The sequence below is a fragment of the Simochromis diagramma genome, unplaced genomic scaffold (assembly GCF_900408965.1).
Source record: "Simochromis diagramma unplaced genomic scaffold, fSimDia1.1 OVJJ01000304.1, whole genome shotgun sequence".
Classification (NCBI taxonomy): Eukaryota; Metazoa; Chordata; class Actinopteri; order Cichliformes; family Cichlidae; genus Simochromis; species Simochromis diagramma.
In genome coordinates, this window is record NW_024387030.1 from 12,787,390 (window position 1) to 12,806,960 (window position 19,571).

Consider the following 19,571-nt stretch of genomic DNA (forward strand, 5'->3'; position numbering starts at 1 on the left):
AACTCTGTCCAGACTAACACGCGTAACACATGCTGAAATAGTGTTCCACTACTAAAGATGGAAGAAAAACGTTGTTCCCATTTTAATTTCATTTACATTTGATGACGTCCATCACCGGAAATAAAAACGATTACAAGTTTGATCGCAGGAATGAACTTGATTAAAGAGAAATAATCTGCTATACAATGAAAGACAGTTCACCAGAGACTAACACACATAATACACTCCAGTCATTACGCAGTAGACTGTGCTATACTGGGAATGTGCTATATTTTGTAGTTATAACTGTGAGGTCTGTGAGCCAAACAGTTACATACTGAACATACGCCCCAACCTTTAATAATACACTGAAGGCTGATGGTTACAGTAAGTGGTGTAACGTGAGAATGAGTCTGTAACTTGTGCTCGTTCGCTCTCTTCTTGAGACAATGAACAGGCACATTTTTATGAGGCTTTTCACTCGTAACATCCTGAAAGTGAAATGCACAATGCCTGCACTTCTACTTCTGTTCATCGTGTAGGAGGCTGAATTAGTGTCGGTGCATTTTCTCAATCATTTTGTTTATAGTGACAAAACTTCCTGCTTCCCTCTGTTCAGCATCCGTCGCACAGCGTCGTTTTTTTTTGTCGGTGTCGATGCTAAATGTGGTCACATTACATTTAAAACGGTGAAAACCTGAGCCTCGGATCTACGTTTGATGCCCGTCATGTTCTTGTTTTCATTTTTAGTATTCTGTGCTTTAAAAAAAATAACCCCGACCAATCAATCATATCTGAAACCATCCCGCAGTGTCCATCAATATAGTTGCTGTTCCTTAAACCCGTTGAGTCAAAGGTCACTGGCTGTGTGTTTCTGTATTTTGGCTGTTTTCTTTGGTAACCGAGCTACCGGTTTCTGCGCCGGCGGCACTGCTCACAGACTCCAGTGTGTGGATGAGGTTTTCCAAACCCCACAGGTAACCATCCTCCCGGTTTCCCTCCTGCCAGGGAATGTCATGACTTAATGTCTGGCCCTCTGGTAATGCCGTGGTCTTGCCAAAGTCAATAATCCAGACTTGCGCGTTGCCCGTATGGTCATGGATAAAGAGGAGCGAGCTGCCAATGACCTGATAAAACAAAAAGCTGTTAGTATTAGCTTTTGATTCTTCATCTTCTGCTTTTAATAACCACTCTTGCATCAATACAGATGGGCGACATATTAAAAAAACCCTGCAGCAGTACTTTTTCTTTTTAATCCAACACATCGTTAGCTGTTACATGACGTACAACTGGCCAGAAATAATGTGATAATTCAGCCACGGTTCAGTGTAAGCAGTACGGATACACGGCCGCGTATCTATGTAAACTTTAACAGTCCAGCTTCATGTTGAAATATTTTTTATGCAAGTAATATTATTACGTAACACTCAGTACCCGGTGTGTGTTTGATGGCGATCTCAAGCCTATCATTTAAAAAAAGAAATAAGTAAGATAATATTTTCTAAGAAAAAAAAGAAAAACTCTTTGTTCCCCTGAGTGGAGCTTTGGAGGAAGTGTCAGGTGCAAAAATATTATTTGGCTGCTTTGTTTGCTTCCCTTTAATTTGCCACACATCTTTACTGTACGCAGAGGAGCTCTCACCTCGTGTCGCTTGAAGAACTCTGATGTCTTCAGGGCTTGTTGGATCTCTGTCAGTTTGCTCAAATATGACTTCTGTGGTTGAAAAAAAAAATTAAAATAATTCATATATTAGATGGATTAGATAGCTGGAACACAACAGGATGTAGGCAGAGTGTATATTTGAGAACCTCCTCCCTAATAGAAAACTCAAACAGCATCACAGTGCGAATATTTGCTCTGTGGTTTACTCTCGTAGATCGCTTCGAGGCTGTTTTTGTTTGCCTTTAGAGCTTTTTTCAAATGTAAAGGCAGAGCCTACAAACAATTTCTATCTGTTCAAACACTGAACGCGGATGTGGGAGCCTATTCGGCTGCTGCATTCGTAGCTGATGAGCCGTTTCAGGTTAACGCCTGCACCGCCGCACTGTGTGTCTACTCCCGAGTCCTTACACGGATGAATAAAAATGTGCGTGAAGAGGATAACTGACTGCCACGTACCACGATGTTGACGTTTCCACCGACAAAGTCCTTGAAGACTTGGATGACATCCCGCTTCGATCTTGTTTTCTTGAAGTCAGTTCGACATGTGCCGTCACTTTTCTAAAGAAAAGAGAGAGAGAGCCAACCGTTCACACCTATGGGCAATTTAGATGCACCGATTAGCCTAATCCCACTAACTGCATGTCTTTGGACGGGGAGAACATGCAAACTCCACACAGGAATGGTGGATTCGAACCCAAGACGTTCTTGCTGTGAGGCCACAATTCTAATCACAGTGTGGCACCGTGCCTCACATGAACATTACACAATAAAATAAGTTCAATTCGAGATAATTATCTGGTGTGTCAGCTGGAATTTAAGGTTGTGTAGCACAGGAAGAGTAACTAGGAGGCCACATGACTCAGATGTTAAACTCAGATTTAAAACTGCAATTAATAAACAATTTTTGGCTGCAGACTTAATATATATGAAGCCACGCTATCATTCACTTTCACTTTCTTTCAGTCTCCATCAGCACCACTGCTAAGTGCCTAACTACATTCGGTGCCTATTGCTGTCTCTGTTTTGCTGTTGTTTGATGTTGCGTAGCTGCAGTAAGCTTATCAAAGATCTTTAACAAAAAGGGGATGCTTGGTGTAGCCAATAGTGACTGATCAGAGTAGTGAGAATGAAAAAAAGAGTAACATTGAAGGCAACTAAAAGAGCGACCTTGAATAAGCTAAAAAAGATCCAAAGAGCAGAGAAGTTCAGTCTGAGTTCATTGTCAGTGAGAAAGCCTTCATGTTACAGGCAGTTATTTCCCCAGTTGTTGTCCAAATACTGGTGTAAGGAAATTCAAATATTAAATATTATATGCTTTACCTTACAGTGCCTGATATGACTTATATACACACGGATTCTGATCCTTTGTGTAAGTTTATTTTTTCCTTCCTTTACACTAAAAATATCCCACATCATTCCTTTTACCTTGATTCCCTCTATCCTGAAGCCCAGGGTGTTAGTGGAGCTCATGGACTCCCTCCACTGCATGTAACGAGGCTTGGTGACCCCCCGCTGGGAATGCTCGTGAGGAGTTGGCCCCTCGCTGTCTACCTCCACCATTTTGTTATAGAGGTCTTCTCTCGGCTTGGGCCGTTCCCTCGCTCTCACAAGCTCCTCCTCCAGGTAGGTCCTTCAACAAGAATGGAGCAAAGGATTTTCAGGTGCTGAATTTAGGCTATTGGCATTTGAAGTGAGAAGTTTAAAGGCACAGAAATGTCAGTGGACTTTCAGGGTTTGTCTGGCTTTAATCACTTATCTTGAGTAATTAAGATGAAAGATAAGTAAGATTAGTCAACACTCGCCTACTCCTTTTTCATGCTCAACTTTACAGAGCAATTTTTCTTAAGTTGTGCTAAAAGCCAAAGAGATCTACACCCTTCTAGCAAATGTTAGAATAGCTTATCAGTGCACGGAAGAGGGGGGGAAAGAAAACCTGCAACTCTAAAAGCCTTTATTTCTGTTTATGAACATTCCAGCAGCACACTCACAGTTGGCATAAAGTTACGTGCAAACAGATGCTAATTTCATTTTCAGTTTGCGAGCCACACTTCCTCTGTGCTGAAGAGGGAAGCTAAGAGGAGACTCCAGTGTGCAGCATTTAGCTGAGTGAAAGCGTGAGTGTGTGTTTGTGCAACTTAGCGGTTTTGCAACTGTGTGGTTGAGAGTGTTTTTGACAAAGGGGAGTCTCCAGGGACACCCTGAGTGTGTGAAACTCTGTGTATGCATACGAATAGTTTAGAAATAAAGACACGCAAACACCAAACAGGCAATGAAACGCTATGCTGGGTGTTTCTGTAAGTGTAGTGTGTGTAACTCTTCTGCGTGTGTGTTTTTGTGAGTCAGTGTCTCTAAGTCCGTGTGCGTATGTGCGTCTGCGTATTTTTTTTGCTGAACCGGAAACAAAACCCTCAGAGGGGTGAGTGTCAGTACCTGCATGCCTCTGCATGCACTAACATATGCATGTATACGCTCATGTGTGCATTCAAGCATATATGTATGCCATTGTGTGTTTGTATGCGCGTGTGCGTGCGCATGTGTGTGTTTGCCTATTTGTGCACATGATACACTGAGACACCCCACCCGCTGTGGCAGGAAGCCAAGCATATAGCCTGCAGTTAGAACAGGTGTTCCCTTGTAGAGCAAAACCACTTTAAGCTGTATGTACCATCACTCGCCTGCACTTTCCTATTAATTCATTAAAAAAAACACTAGCAACTAACAACTAGCCGAATAGTGTGGTAGTGATAATATATATATATATATACATATATATACATATTAATGCAGTTACATGTATTACGTGAATGTATGGCTCTATTATCAAAAAATACATGTGCAGAAAAAATAAAAACAGTGCATAAAAATTAATTACATGTAAATAAGACAGTGAAGACATAACTTTCATACCTTACTCCCATTTTGCAGTCCATAACATTAGGAAGGTCAAAGTTTGCCAGTAAATCAGTCATATGAAGGAAAGACTCTCCGTCTTTTTCCACAACACCGTGGTATCCAGGCACAAACGGGAGCAATGCGTCATTCCTCAGCTTCTCGAAACACTGCATCTCGTTCTCTGAGAACTTTTTCAGAATGGTGCCCTCATCTGCTGCTTTGAAGTTGCCTGAGATTAGATGAAGACAGGAATGAACAACGGCCTGATTTTGCCAGTGTGAGGTAAATATACCTGCATGTGAAGACTTGGGAGATACTGGGAAATTAAAGTGTCCTTCAATGTAAATTCATTGTCTGTGACAAGTAGGTACTCTAATGTAATGTTACATTTTCTTTTAAATTAAATTAAATGACTCGTAACCAAGCAAAGACTTCTGTGGATGAAAAACAAGGAGGTACCTAAAGTTGCTGCAGTTCTTTGATCGGTCATTTGAGGCAGGTTCCAAAAGAACCGCCCTCTGACCCTCATGTAACAAACACCAAATTCAGTCATGCTTAAAAATGGCTTTAGTCTTTCCCATTTCTTTGCCTCTTCTTGACAACAAAACAGGGCTGAAATTGTATTAAGACGCAATAAAAGCCTTGATATAGGCTATTTTAAACGAATAATAGGATAATAGCGGCTATCAGTCAAATATGCCATGCCACTAACTTTGATCCTTACTACACACAGACTGAAATCCTATAGAAAGTTCAGTGTGTGACATCTTTGAATGGCAGGTGGATTCTTTGACTAGGTTCAACTCCTTTCATCTCCCTAATTTAGCCATAGAACTTTGTGCTTTGACTGTATTTGTTTTCTGGAGCACTTTAATACGATTATCTGACAAACAACATTAGGAATGGACTGTCCAAAATGTACATTTGTTGCATAACAATCTACTGTTTTAATAGTATGATAGTTACTTAGTACTAATTAGCAGGCATTGTGTCACCCACACAGTCGCTAACCAGGACTGCTAGAGTTAGCGTGTATCGCAGCCTACCAGCCTCTTGTCTGAATATGTTCACATCAGGTTCCAAAAAAGCAACCTGAAGCGTCAGAAAGAGCTTTCAAAAACTAGTCCTAGCTACGTCCATCTTTTATATACAGTCTATAGCTGGGGTGCAATTGTAATGGATTTTTCTTGCCAAATTGTTTTTTAGTTATTGTCAGCTTTTACCAGGCGATGTTGGGAGAATTTGGTACTTTCTTACAACAGCAGATTTTCAGGAAATGCTTTGGTTTAGTCGGGGGGCAGCACCTGGAGAGGATGAGTAGGCACCATAAGACATGACTCCCTTGCTACGTGTTCTTCTCTACTGGGCATCACAAACCTCTGTAATACAGAGGTGGCAGTTCAATGACTAATGTCTGGTCTGACATGATTAATGTATAGCAAAGTTCAGGGCAGCAATAAATATGGGGAAACAACTTCAGTATTTACTTCCACTAAACTGGTGGACAAATATTATGTAATTTGTCCGACTCAAGTGTGGTTTATGTGAATAGATCACACCTTTATGCCCGGCTAACTGGACCCAGTTTATTCTTTTCCTCTGGGACACACTGAACGGCCAGTGGACGAACGTCTTTAGCTTCCACCACGGTGGTTTGCTCTGGTGAAGTCATGCAAGAGAACAAAGAGAAAGGAAATTAATTCATGTTGAGTTAAAAGAAATACAACATTTCAAAACCTGCTAAAGTTAAGAATTATTTTAAGCACTTGGGTCTAACTGTGGGCTCTTTATTGGTCTGATAGCAGGAAGGAGTGGCGTTAACGGGCCTTCGTCCACTCCACTTTGTTCACTGAGTAGTTATCTGATCACACGGAAACTCTGCCCAGTGAGGCTGATGCCAGGTTTTTGGTTTTCCTCTGCATGAAACCCCCTATCTAGGTCAGTTAAATGCCATTTCAGTGGAAACTCTTATCTCATTCAGCATCTCTATTCAGCATCTCCAACGCGGCGTGGTGATTTGCTGACAACTTTGATTCACAGTGAGAGAATCTAAGTCTCCAAAACCTCCTGCTGAAAAACCAGGAGCCTGTTTGCAGCTTAATTCATTTCCTGGTTGCAGTGGAAAAATCTGGAATGCACCTTTAAGTAGGATTTGTCATCTTAGCTAACCAATAAAAATTTAGGAGATAAAAATAAAATGACATGACTCAGGAGTATTCCATCTTTTCTTGGTGAATCTGTTTTGTTTTTTATGGATTGCTTTTACCATCATCCCCAACTTCTTCTTCTTTCTCTTTCTCTGTCTCACACCACGCTCAGAACAAACACATTAACAGCTTGCATTTTTACAGAAACACAAAAATGCTTCACACTTACGTGGAACTGCCTGTTTATCTTTCCTCCAAGAAAACTTACCACATCTTAAATAAAACACTAAGATTTTTGTGCTTCTTCAGATCATCTCAAAACTAATTAGAAGTGCAACTAAAGCAAAATAAGTGCATTCCCACTTTTGGGATAGAAAGACCAGTGTATGTCCTTGGAGTTTAGGTTTTAGCCTGGGGAGGTCATTACATTCTGTGTGCTCTGATCGAAAGAGGAAACGAAACAGGGGCTCTTCTCTCAGTGAAACCCTCAGCTCATGCTTGAGTATCTCACAGCTTACCATCCTCGCTAATAGCAGAAGTCTTCAGGGGCCAGCCGGGGCTCTCTTAAATGTCAGGTGATATGCTTCACTTGATTTTACTCTTACTTGTTTGCTGATAAGACTGCACTGTGAAGACTTCCACAAGCAAGCAGATTTAATTTCAGATGCTTTTCTTGATTTATCAGTTAATGTGAGTACTTTAAGTGCACACATTTTCAGCACATTAGTGAGGAAAAAAACGTGAGAAAAGCTCGAGTGGCTACTGGCTGAAATTCAGTGGAATCTTAGTATTTAGGAATAATTTGCTGTCATCCACAAGCAAGAGGAACCAGAGGCTTAGATCTGAACTCTGCGCTTTATCGTAAACATAACGACCCTGCAGCTCTTAGGCCATTATTTAGATTTTAAACACAGTCTGACATTGAAACTTCACATCGTTCACCCTGTGCTGCACTGACCTTGATGACGGAAGAGTTTGGACTGATAACACTGGATATTATACTGGTTTCACTCGCATGTTGGAACCTGCTTACAGTGCGTTTTTGCTAGAGAAAGAATAGCAGCTCTCAAACATGCCTCGGCAAAGGTGATGGAAAAAAGAAAAGCATTTAAGAGTTTTACTTAGGAAGAAAAAAGCACCAATGGCGCAACAGTGAAAAAATGCTTTTGCAAGTAAAGTGCCAGCATTCTGAGCTCTGCTTATCTAATATTAGCAAAGTCTAATGAAGAGTTATTCTGTGGTAAGCTGACATCTGTGACCTATACATATTATTATGCATGGCATTATGAGGTTGTTGGCAACAATGCATGTTTCCATGACTGATTCTGTTACTCTGATTTTGTCTAAAGGAGATCAGCCTCCACAGACACAGAGACGCATGTTAAATTAGATGACTAACTAACTAACTTGGTTCAATACAGTTCAATGTACTTCTATAGCCCAATATCAGAGATATTCACAGGTCATAAAACCATATCAGGGCTTAAAAGAACATATGTTAAATTTTAAAAAGCATGGAAATTTTTTTTAATGATAAAAAGTATAGTTTAGATCTTAAAACAAAAATGCAACCCAAAAGTGAAGATGAGAAAAACTTGAAAAACTGTGCAGAAGAAAGCTTTTCTCTGTCTCCATCATCTGAGTAATTGCATAGAGATCTAATAAGGGCAGGATACCAAAAAGATTTTTTTTTAAACAGTGGCTGAATCCTTAACAGTGTCTTGCATTTTAGTTGCTTTTTGCAGCAAAGTGCTTTAAAGTTAAGTAGTTATCAAATAATGTCTCATTATTATTCACCAGCTGTGGAATAATGCGTGTTTGCTCTTTCAAATTAAAAGGAATCCAGCTCCAGGACTAGTGTAATGTTTGCTTAAAGGTCACCCTTCAACAATGTTTTTCTGCTCCGTCAGGCGCACCTTTCTTTGTAACACCGTACTGTGTGAGTGAGACACTGACTCAACAGGCTGATCTGAACAAAGGAGTCAAAAACAACACCCCAAAAAGAAAAGCTCTTACTCACACACACACATAGCTGAAATCAGACTTCATGTGACTCAGTCAGGTTCTGCTAAACCAGCCACGATAACTCAGGCCTTCCACGTGAAGCCACCTTGACGTGGTAATTGAATGCAAAGCACTGCGAGATTGGCAAATGAACGCGTCCACCTGCTGTTTAGTCGGCTAAAAACATCTCTTAATCTGTGTGCAGCGTCTGCCCTGAAATGTAAACAAGTAAAAGCTACTGATACGTGAGTGTATTTGACTTCCTGAGGCGCTTCTTTGTTAAATGTCAAAGGCCAAATCTAAAATTGGGTACTGACCACAAAAACTTTATTACACAATGACAAGTTAGCCTATGCTACTCTGTGTGTGGGCGTCCTTGTGTGGGCTGGAGTGTGGGTTGATGGGAGAGGAGCATAACAGTAGCTTTTATCAGCGTTGACACAAGTGACATTTTCTTTCCATTTTAAGTTACGAAAACGACCTTTTATTTAGGAAGGAATCTAACAGACTGGACACCGTGACGTTCAGCGAGATCGTCCTCTGGGTCACACGGGCCATGTGTGTTCAGTCTGTTTAAAAGAAAGTGACAGATCCGGACCTTGTATGGAAAAGCAAAGAGAAATGGTCAGCTTTTCAGGCGCACGCTAGCCAAGAGAAAGTCTGAATCTAAGAGTGGTGACAATGAAGACAAAAAGCAGATTATGCTTTCAGAGTGAAGAAACACAGATGTGACTCACTGTGATCGCACTCAACTTCCCAGCAGCTCATGTGAAGCGACAGCTATCGAGCTCCAGAACTGCAAAAACATTCTGTTCGGATGTAATTGTACAATAATCAGAGAGATCATGTGATTTGATAGACAGCTCAGTTTTAATGCCCACGCAAGCATGTCCCCTGACACTTGCCAGCCACAAGAATGTGAAATACAAACAAATTTCCACCCACAGTGAGGGTGAAAGGCCAGTCCTTCAACACAAGCCTGTGTGCTTAAGGAGGGAAAAGGCCGAGACTTACAGTTTCAAAATATATCAAGCTTGACGTTCAACAGGTCCGTTTTTGACATTAATAATTTGCATTACTTGAGCTGTGCACAATCTTTTGTGCAAAACATCCCATTGAAAAAAAGGTTGTATTTTTCTCTCAAGGAGTTTCATGTGGCCTTGAAGATAAAAACCAGTAAATAAGATGATACATAACTCTGACATCAGTCATCCAACACATTCCATGCAACAAAGGCTAACCAGCTTTTAGCAGCATTTTCATGTCAGTTTCTTTACTTACAGCCTGGTCATTAATAGAATGGGAAAGGCTCTAATGACCAATTAAAAATAAGGAGCGATAACATCACTTAAATGGGTGAGAGTCACCCAGAGTTTCACAATGCTCCTGTGCTTTCTGCCAATGCTATTGAAAGACCTCAAAGCATCTTCATACATATGTATTTGTATAGAGAGCAAGAGACACCTGTCAGACCAGTATAACTCATAACTGAAATTTCCCAGAACACACTTCCATGACCAAAACAAGAGATGCACGATAGCTTGAAATGTAGACGTGACTGGTTTCCCAGGGGGATGTGTTTCTGGAGAAATCAGACTGTGTGTTTATGTCGTTTGAAAACTAAACTAAACAATATAAAATGAAAGGATGCTGTTATCACTCTGTAATTGCCTGTTCTCTGCAGTAAAACAGTCCCCGTGGGTCTTTCGTTAGGAAGTAGCTTGCTGTTTAAGTGCTGTTTATTTTATTGCTTTGCCCTCTTCTTCTTCTTTTTTAACCCTCAGCTCTTCACGGTGTAATAGCACATTTGCAAAGGCACACAGATGGGAGTCAGGATTGCAGTTTGAAAATAAATAAATAAAAAAAACCCAGAGTGGTATTTCTCCACCTTTACTGTTGTTAGCTGTGCATTCGGTTATTTTTCACTGTTTAAGAGAAAATGAACCGTCGTGGCGACCTTGCACCGACCATTAGATCGCTATCTCTTTGCAGTTTACTCACTTCTCCGGGCTCCACCAGATGCTCTAAAGTGACGATGCCTTTGCTTTTGCTCTCGTTGTCACTCAGTAGATCATCCTCGGACTCCACGGCGGAGGATCCCGTGGAGGAGATCGAGGAGTTGGACAGTTTCCTGCGCAGCGTACCGTCCACCGCCCGATCCCAGTCCTCCTGCTGCATCTCCCGGGAGCAGCCGCCCCCCTCCGGGGTGATGGTGACCTGCGGTACCCGGGGCGCATCCATCACAATCGGCGGTCCGGACGACGGAGCGATCTGAGCGGCTGTCTCAATGAGCTCATCGCAAATCTGCGAAGACTTGGCAGCCACTCTTCGCTCTAAACGAGACGCCTCATTTATCCCACTCACCGAGAACCCGAAGTCCTTGGAGCTCTTTCTCCTGCACTCCTTGGGCATTGGCGAGCTGAATTCGTCGTGAGAGCGCACGACTACAGGCGCAAAGACGCGTCACTCTAACCTTCAAATCTGGTCATTTCACTTTGAGAAAAGTTCAAACGCGACGGAGACCAAAAGGAGCGCGTATCCACTCGGTGCTCTGCAGCTCTCCGTCGCTGTTTGCTGTCCAAGCTTAAACGCATTTAAAAAGAAGAAAAAGAAGCCCGAGCCAGGCTCGCTGCTCTGCACCCTTCGCCGACTGTAAGGTAAAGGGAACCCCTCTTTGGTGGCTCGCGCTTCTACGCGGTTTACTCACGCGCGCGCGCCACTGTGCGCGCACCCACACACAACTGCACGGCGTTTATTATCTTCCGCATTGTCTTTCTCGCTTCCTGACTGAAACGTTAAACCAGCTGACACGTTAAGTTTTTTTTAATGTTTGCAGACTTCCTTCTGACTTGCTTCTCTAGACAAACCTGAGCCGAAACAACAGCGGACACCTTCAAATCGATCTTTATCAATCGGACACATTGAGCGGAAAAAATGCTAATCTAAAGAAACAGAAACGCACGCGCTCACATCCACAGAAGGGGGCATCTGTCATAACTGCGTGAAAACTTCGAAATATTTTTTTCGAAGTTTTCTTATCAAAGGATGTACACGCGCGCGCACGGACACACACACACACACAAAGTAGAAGAATGCATAAGATGTTGATTCGTGACTATTTCTAGCTCAGTAATCAAATGTAAGCAAATATATAATGTGTTAACTCCTCCGCTCAAGCAGCGCGCAGATGATACTCGTGTAAGCGAGTCTGCTTGCAACTCCTGTTCATCTGTTATAAATATGAACTCCAGCATTGTTCACAAGTCACACTGCGATGAGAGGAAACCCTGTATCAGCACTGGTTCAAAGAGGGGCTTTCTCACTATCATCTCATAATCACGATGACAGAAGGACTGCATGGGGCAGTGCATGGGCTTCTAGAAGAGCAGCAACCTTTCTTCACCAGAGTAAAGCACCTTCATCGCAGATGCAGCATTTGCAATAAAAAGAAATGAAAACTTCAAATGAAACTAAAGCGAAAAATCAAAATGAGGTGATGAGATTTCTAAAAGGAGAAAAGGAAAGGAATCGCTCATGATTATTTGTCAAACACAGCGCAGGGAATGTTATGGCATGGAAGACGGAGCCAGTGTGGAGTGTACAGGGCTGTACTTTCTGCTAAGATTCAGACAAATGCTCTAAAACTGACTGGACGCAACTCCACAGTATTCTGAAAAAGCAATCCAAGTGTTTCTCAAGGCAAAGAAATGTTCATGTTAGTCACCTGATTTAAAGAGCATGCTTTTCAGTTACTGAAGACAAAACTGAGGGTAGAGACCCACAAACAAGCAGGATCTGAAGGCGACTGCAATAAAGGCTGAGTATTAAAAACTGTTTTATGTTTCAAATTCTGTGAGTTCATCCAGTTACTCTGGAAATGTGTCAGTGTGCATGCAATTCCTAAACAGTTATTTTAGTACTTTTATAAAATGACTTAAGTTTTAAGGATTAAGGCTGACCTGCACTTCAGTCACTCCTACTGTGCTGGTGTACAAAGGCACAACTATAACACAAATAGTGTCATTAAAACTTATGGACGCAAGTGTGAGAATGTTTGTCTATTGGTTTGTTTGGTTTGTTTGGTTGGTTGGTTACTTGATTTCGGTAGCTCCGTAGTTTAGTGGTATACACATATGCCTGATGTGCAAAAGCTCCCTAGTTCAATGCTGGATACAACAGTCCTTTTGGGCTTGTTTCAGGAAGGACATCTGGAGTAAAACTCAAACATGTGGGGTTGTGGTGTCCCCCTGTGAGTAAGGGTTGCTGTTTTTGTTTTATTGAGTATTACTGTCTGACTACATTTGGTTTTATTTAAAAAAGAAAGAAAAACAACTCAAATTATACTGTATTTTATAAATAATGAGCATGTTGGGGTTATTTTAAAATGAGACACAAATTATACTTGCGAGGAGGCCTTCCTTTCATTTCCACTTTTTTCTGAATTATGTTAGCGAAAACTGTACTGTGCATTTTGTCTGCCCTGCCTTCTGCTGTTGTGCAACATCTTCAGCCTCTGGGCCTTGGTGGTTCTGCTTCAGTCAATATACAAGCAGCCCTGATGTGGACCTCTTTACCACACCCCTATGCCACATCGGAGGCCACCTCCACTTTACTGTAGCCCTAGAAATAATTAATACTTTGATGGTCTCTGGGCATGGCTCTATGATCTTGTTGGATGAACCACACGTGTGTGCTAGTCTGAAGGAGAAAGTCTTTGCTCATCATCACATTGGAAGTTGATACATACCTCAGGACGTGAGGTTAGGGGTTAAATTAGTGTTTTATTCTAAAGTTAAGGGGGGATTAAAGATACAGTTTGGAAAATCAGCTCATTCATGCACACGAAAAAATCTTCATCACAAAAAACCTGCATGTGCTTAGTAATAAAATCTCAGTGTTTTACTCTCATAAACAGTGATTACAGTAGTTTACTTGCACTCATTGTCAAGGTGGTGTTGAGCTGATGTTGGTGTGCATTGTTAATGCTTTCTCTGCAGAAGACATGGGTTATCAGATGGAAGCATAAGCAGACTACTGAGCAGAGAAAGTTTATGCTCATTTAGAGCTATTTTCAGCTGCTCCCTTCACCAGATGTCACCACAGCAGGTAGTTCCACATGTTTGATTTGGCAGATTTTCTTGCCAGATGCCCTTCCTGACACAGCCCCCAAGGAATTTGTGTCTCGGAGTTCTCTTACTTATTAGGCAAATGAGTAAAACACTACATTATAGCAACAGAAGGCTATGGAGGCTATGCTAATACTGAATAAAATAAATAAATGAATAAAAGTCCTTAATCAGTGTAGTTTGTTTGTTTGTTTATTTTAAATTCTGTCAACGTAATTCTGGAAAAGTATGGCAAAACAGGCTGAATGGAACATTTGGGGACCCCAAGCAGATTAACCCAGAAATCTTTTATTTTTATATTAAATTCTATCCAGCAGGCGGCGCTAATGCACCAATAAGTCGGTTGGTAAAGCAAGAACAAAGAAGAAGAAAAAACACGAAAGAACTCCAGTTATGTAAAGAAGAATTATTTTAATCATGTCAGTATTTACTGATGGATCTAAAAATGGAGGGAGTAGTTATGAGGGAGTGTGTGTATATACTAGTTAATCTGCTGTTCTGTGGGATTCCTTGCCGATGATGGTGTGGAAGGCAGCCTTAAGCTAAAGTTTATAAAGGTAATGAGGAAACTGTTGAAAAGTTTATGGTAAGTTGTTGGTAAGAAAGACAGCGAAGGATTTGTGGCAAAAGATATGGACACTTGAATCAAGAGGCGATACTGCTACAGCACACAGAAATCGACCAGAGTCATGACTTCAAATGGAAAATACAGAAAGGAAAAGGAAGACCTGAGAACACTGCATTAAATCAAGCCTTTATTTAACTGCTAAATATAAATAACAGAGGATCTTCGTTCCTGACACAAGAGGAGGATGGACATTGCAATGGATTTTGGGAATGCTGCAAGGACGTCTTCATAAAGACAAAGGAGTGGAAGCTTAATTCAAGAGTGAAAGGGACACTCTTGAATTAAGTGACACCTGTGGTAGTGACACCTGCTCTGATATGTAGTTTGGATACAGTGGCACTGACAAAAAGACAGGAAGCTGAGATGTTAATGTTTTCACTGGAAGCAGTGGCGGTCCTAGCCTGTTTGGCGCCCTGGGTGAACACTCCCTCTGCCCCCCCCCCACACACACACACAGAGATAAAACATATTAAGGATTGTACATTAACATAAAGCTGTTGTACACACACACACACACACATATATGAAGAGAGAGAGAGAGTATGCTATGCAAACGGCTACCAAACAGCCATCATAATTCATCATACAATGAGAACAGGACAAATCAACAATTGACAATGACTAATTAATATTAAAATCTGTAACATAATGTATTGCTTGGAGTCCGTTTTAGTCCGTTACTGTTACTATTTTTACCATTTCTTCTTGGAGCAACTGTAATGCACATAATTTTCTTAGGGATTAATAAAGTATTCTGATTCTGATTGTTTCAGGATGTCCTGCCATTATCCAATGACACATCTGCTTACCTGTATCTTTTGCTCGTTTCTCCTCCTCTTCTTTTCTCTTTTTTCTAAACTGAGGACCTGATGGCTTTGAACTTTTCTTGTCCATCTTCCGTTGGTTTTAATTTTGCACTGCAGTATGAACACCCATCCCTCAACCCAAGGATCACCACAACATGATTGCATAACACACCTACACCTTAGTTCACAGATTCACTTTGTCTAGGGTGCATTTCTGAGATTTCACACAACCCAGGATTCAAATCATGAATACATAATGGGCTTGGATTTACATCATTATGAATGAAATGCGCTCTATTTGGAAGCAGCCGCCCCCTCCTCCCCTTTCGACGGGTTGTGTGTGAGACTTTAAATCATCAAACTGTAAATTTTCAATTGTTATTGATCCCTTTATCCCTAGTCCTAAAGTGTATATTTATTTTCTTACTCTTCTTATATATATTGTTTGTTTACTTGCACTGCTGTAACTGGAGCCTCGTCGTCTCGTCTCTCTATATACTGGACTGTAGCGGAGATGACAATAAAGTTTACTTTGACTTCAGCAGCAAGCAGGTGCACCGAGGGCTCTCGCGCTCACTTTTCGTGTATAGAATTTCGAAAAAACATCGGTGCAAATTATAAGTCTGTATTATAATGTCTGGTGTTCTCGTGTTTGTTGGTTTGTGTTTATTTTGTTTTATTTTGCGAGTTGGTTATTGGATGCTGCTCCAGCCAGCCAGAGAATCCCCCGCCGCCCCGCCCTCTCCTCTCTGCGCCGCAAGCAGCAGGCGCACCTCGCAAACGGAGGGCGTCCTTACTCCCAGCAAATGGGCGATAGAAAACCGATCGGTGCCTATGCCATTCCCAATATGCGCTGGCTGACGTCGGGGCAGCATGAGCACGAGCAATTTTTTTTTAATTTTTTTATACCGATGCCCGTGATGCCGCCCCGGGCAACAGCCCGTGTCGCCCGTATCTAAAACCGCTACTGAACGTAGCTATCAAACTGTGCTAGCATTTTGTGCGGCTAGCTAGCTTGCCTACTTGCTAGCTAGCACAAGACTATGGACCAGGCACGTGCAGAGGGGGGGCTAGAGGGGCTTGAGCACCCGCCCCTTTCTTGATGGGTGCCCAAAGTGCCCTTTTGTTGAGGCAACTTTTTAAAAAAAAAATTATTATTGTTATTTTTTTAATGTGTGTGTGCGTGCGGAGTCCTGTCTGTGCCCCTCAACAATAATATTTAACTATTAATCACAGTTTTGCTAAATAAAAGGATCTGGCTTGCATCAGTCACATGATCACATTTAACCAATGACGGCAGAACGCGCTGGTTACGAGCCGGGAACGAGCTCACAAAGAGCACGCGCATTTTTTGCGGTCCGGAGCTGTAGGAGAAACACAAGTTAACTCAGAGACACAGACTTACTATATTTCTTCCATACAGACTGATGCCACAAAACCAGTAAGTAGGTGTACAGCGCACACTGTAGTGTATAGCACCCAGGAGTATTAGCTTATTACGTACACGTTGGTAAGCTGTCTTGTTGCAACTGACGAACTGAAAAAAACGAGCGTGCTGTGTGTGCAACAGCGTGACAAACATTACCTGTCCTTTTATTAACTGCACAAGTAGTGCTGGTCATAGCTGCTGGCTACCTGGCTGTCATGGGTCTGTAGCTCACCGTTTTAGGGAACATATTTAGTTTTAAAGTATTTAGAAACATATTTAGTTTTAAAGTATTTAGAAACATATTTAGTTTTAAAGTAAGTTTCCGGGCTTTTCCTGCCTTTCTGGAGGGATTATATTTCACTAAAAACGATCTAATATGCATGTCTACATAATAATTATTATAATTATAATATATTAAAACACACGCTGTATTTTAAAGAACATACATTAAGAAGCAGATTATATTAGATTTATATTTTAAATAAGACAAAATTTGGATTTTACAGCAGTAAAATTATTGTATCTCTACAGTTTAAAAATGTAATAAGCTTTGCCCCTGCACAGAGTGGATAGTGAAACAAATGGAATCATCATAAATACATTATTTCATATTTATTACTTCCCCCTTCTCTTTGCTTTATTATTGTAGCTCTAGTAATAAATATGTAAGGATTCTGGATCAGCACCATGATGCCTATAGTATATACAGTATTCTGAAGGTCTAAAATGTCACTGTGTGTGCGTGCATGTGTGTGTTTTATGTATATGGATTATTTTAAATTATTACTCATGACATAATAACATTGTCCAGACATGGCTGGTAAGGACATGAGGAGGAAACAGAGCTGTGTGAGGCTACTAAAGGCAGTGCTATAACATTTTTCTGTCATCATTTTATTATAGATTAAGTGCTGGAGTTGTTAGGTGTGGATAATTAAATTATAGTTTATTGCAATAGCAAGTTGTGCCTTGTTCTCAGAAAGACAGCAAGTGGAGAGTGATATATGAAATGATGGGATGGAAGGAAGAAGAGAAGCAAAGAGTGAATCACAGGCAGAGCCTAAATTATTTCTCACAGTTTTTTGTTGCCTTATGGTTCCAAGCGCTGTCACCAATCTTTGCATTTTGTTATTATCTCATGACACTTGTTTAATCAGCTACCATCTCTCCTATGGACTTTTTAATGTCTACAGTCTCAGATCAACACAGCCCTGCCCTCCAGCACTATCCACAGCAACCCCTCAACAGCAACATTGTACCCATCAGGTAAAACATTGGCTACGTTTGCTTTGCCTTGTTGCCCATATTAGATTCTTGATGAATGTGTGTTGTTGTTATTCAGCCTGGCTCAATGTGCCCCTTTTTAGCTTTAAGCACCCGCCCCTTTAAACCTCTCTGCACGGCCCTGGCTCAGAGCACTGGGCTGTGCAGTTCAGGATCGCTGTCCCGATGTCTCTTCTTTTTCTTTTTCTTCTTCATTTCCGCAGCTCTGTCTGAATCTCCGTCAGAACTTCTACGGGATGACAGAGAACCAATCACATTGTTTAACAAAACCAAGATCTCAAGCTTTACGGCCAGCCTAAGACAGAAAAAGTGACCCATTATCAATAAAATGATGAAAATTCTTTCTGTTTTTAAGAAAATATTAATACTGATAGTGAGCTTTAACCCCATATTATTTAAAAAAAAAATCTAGCTTAAAACAAACAAACACATTTCCTTCTGTTTTCATTAAAGGATCGAGAGAAAGATGGCAATACTCACCCACTCTCACGGTGTCTGTCTTTATCCTTTGATTTCTTCTTTTTCTTACTCTTTTTGTGTTTTTTAGTGTGGCGGGCCTCAGAGCTGTCGTCCCTGCACTGTAAAAAATCAAACTTGCAATTGCTGAGCTTACAGTCATTTCTTTCACAATTCAACAATGAAAGCTGAGTTGCCCCATAAACTCAAATACATTAAGGGTTTCAACTAATCTTTTAACGTTTTGGAGCAAAAGTTGGTCTCAGCTGAAATTTATTGCTGGCAAAATGAATGAATTCAAGTTTTACATGAGTTGAAGCTGTTGGCGCCTTTCTGTGCCTGAGCACGCATGCGCATCTCATATTTTTGGATACTACGGGGTCTACGACACCCCCTACGTGTATTTCATGAAGTGCAGCTTGTGGCCGCCATACCACCGAACGAAAACCCCCCACAAAATAGGCTAGCTCGCTCATGGCTGACGACCAACGGCGGCGAACCCCCCGCCGCTTTTTATTTAAAAAAATTTAATTTCGGGGCGCACGCTGCCATGTCGTTTAATTTGTTAAAATCATATTTAGCCAATAAAATATGTGGTTTAGTTTCTGTGTAAACGTGTGTCCTCACAGCCAGCGAGCTCCACCAAACACACAAACAGGAGGGAGAGGAAGATCAGAGAAGCAGCTACAGAGCACAAGCAGCAGAGCAGTAAATATGGGGGTATTTTAAATACGAAGGCAGACTAGAGTCTGCAAGAGTCATATCAAACAGACTTTAACTCTCTGGGGTCGACGGACGCTCCGGCACGTCAAAATCACATGACCAATTTAAGACGACACAGCTACAAGATGCAGCAACTCAGTCTCTATTTCAACTTGGGTCGAAAGTGCGGACTTCAAACTATACACCAGTTTTTGAATTGTGTCGATAGGCCACGTAAAACCAGAGTTATGATTAAAAAATACACGCGATGTGTTTTTTAACAAAACAGTGGTGTTTGCAGCGAGAAGAACGGTTAAAAACTGCGTTTTCTACGACCGCGCTAGCAAACACTCCACTTGCGAGTAAAAAAAAAGAAAGAGAGTGAAACAAAAAACACCCCTTCCCTATTGGTGTTAGAGTTTACCATGTCAGCCAATCAAAAAATGATATGGCAAC

General features: G+C 41.3%; 1 protein-coding gene and 1 long non-coding RNA gene across 2 annotated transcripts; both read right to left on the reverse strand.

Moving 5' to 3' along the window:
• Nucleotides 1-69: 69 nt before the first annotated feature.
• On the reverse strand, nt 70-11,785 carry itpka (inositol-trisphosphate 3-kinase A). Its single transcript, XM_040041689.1, has 7 exons — nt 10,686-11,785; nt 6,093-6,192; nt 4,549-4,762; nt 3,067-3,271; nt 2,098-2,199; nt 1,621-1,692; nt 70-1,106 (listed from the first exon to the last, which is right to left on the reverse strand). Exons 1-7 carry the CDS (start codon nt 11,094-11,096, stop codon nt 837-839), a joined length of 1,374 nt encoding a protein of 457 aa, XP_039897623.1. The 5' UTR covers nt 11,097-11,785; the 3' UTR covers nt 70-836.
• Nucleotides 11,786-18,139: 6,354 nt separating this feature from the next.
• On the reverse strand, nt 18,140-18,962 carry LOC120740147. Its single transcript, XR_005697326.1, has 2 exons — nt 18,438-18,962; nt 18,140-18,186 (listed from the first exon to the last, which is right to left on the reverse strand). It is a non-coding gene; the product is annotated as an uncharacterized LOC120740147 (long non-coding RNA).
• Between the last annotated feature and the right edge of the window lie 609 nt (nt 18,963-19,571).

Bases quoted from the DNA above. Each gene is read 5' to 3' on its own strand.
- itpka (XM_040041689.1), bottom strand. From the start codon at position 11,096: ATGCCCAAGGAGTGCAGGAGAAAGAGCTCCAAGGACTTCGGGTTCTCG. The intron at 6,193-10,685 runs GTGAGTAAACTG...TGACTTCACCAG, and splicing joins ATCTGGTGGAGCCCGGAGAA to AGCAAACCACCGTGGTGGAA. The intron at 1,107-1,620 runs GTGAGAGCTCCT...TTGTTTTATCAG, and splicing joins AGTTCTTCAAGCGACACGAG to GTCATTGGCAGCTCGCTCCT.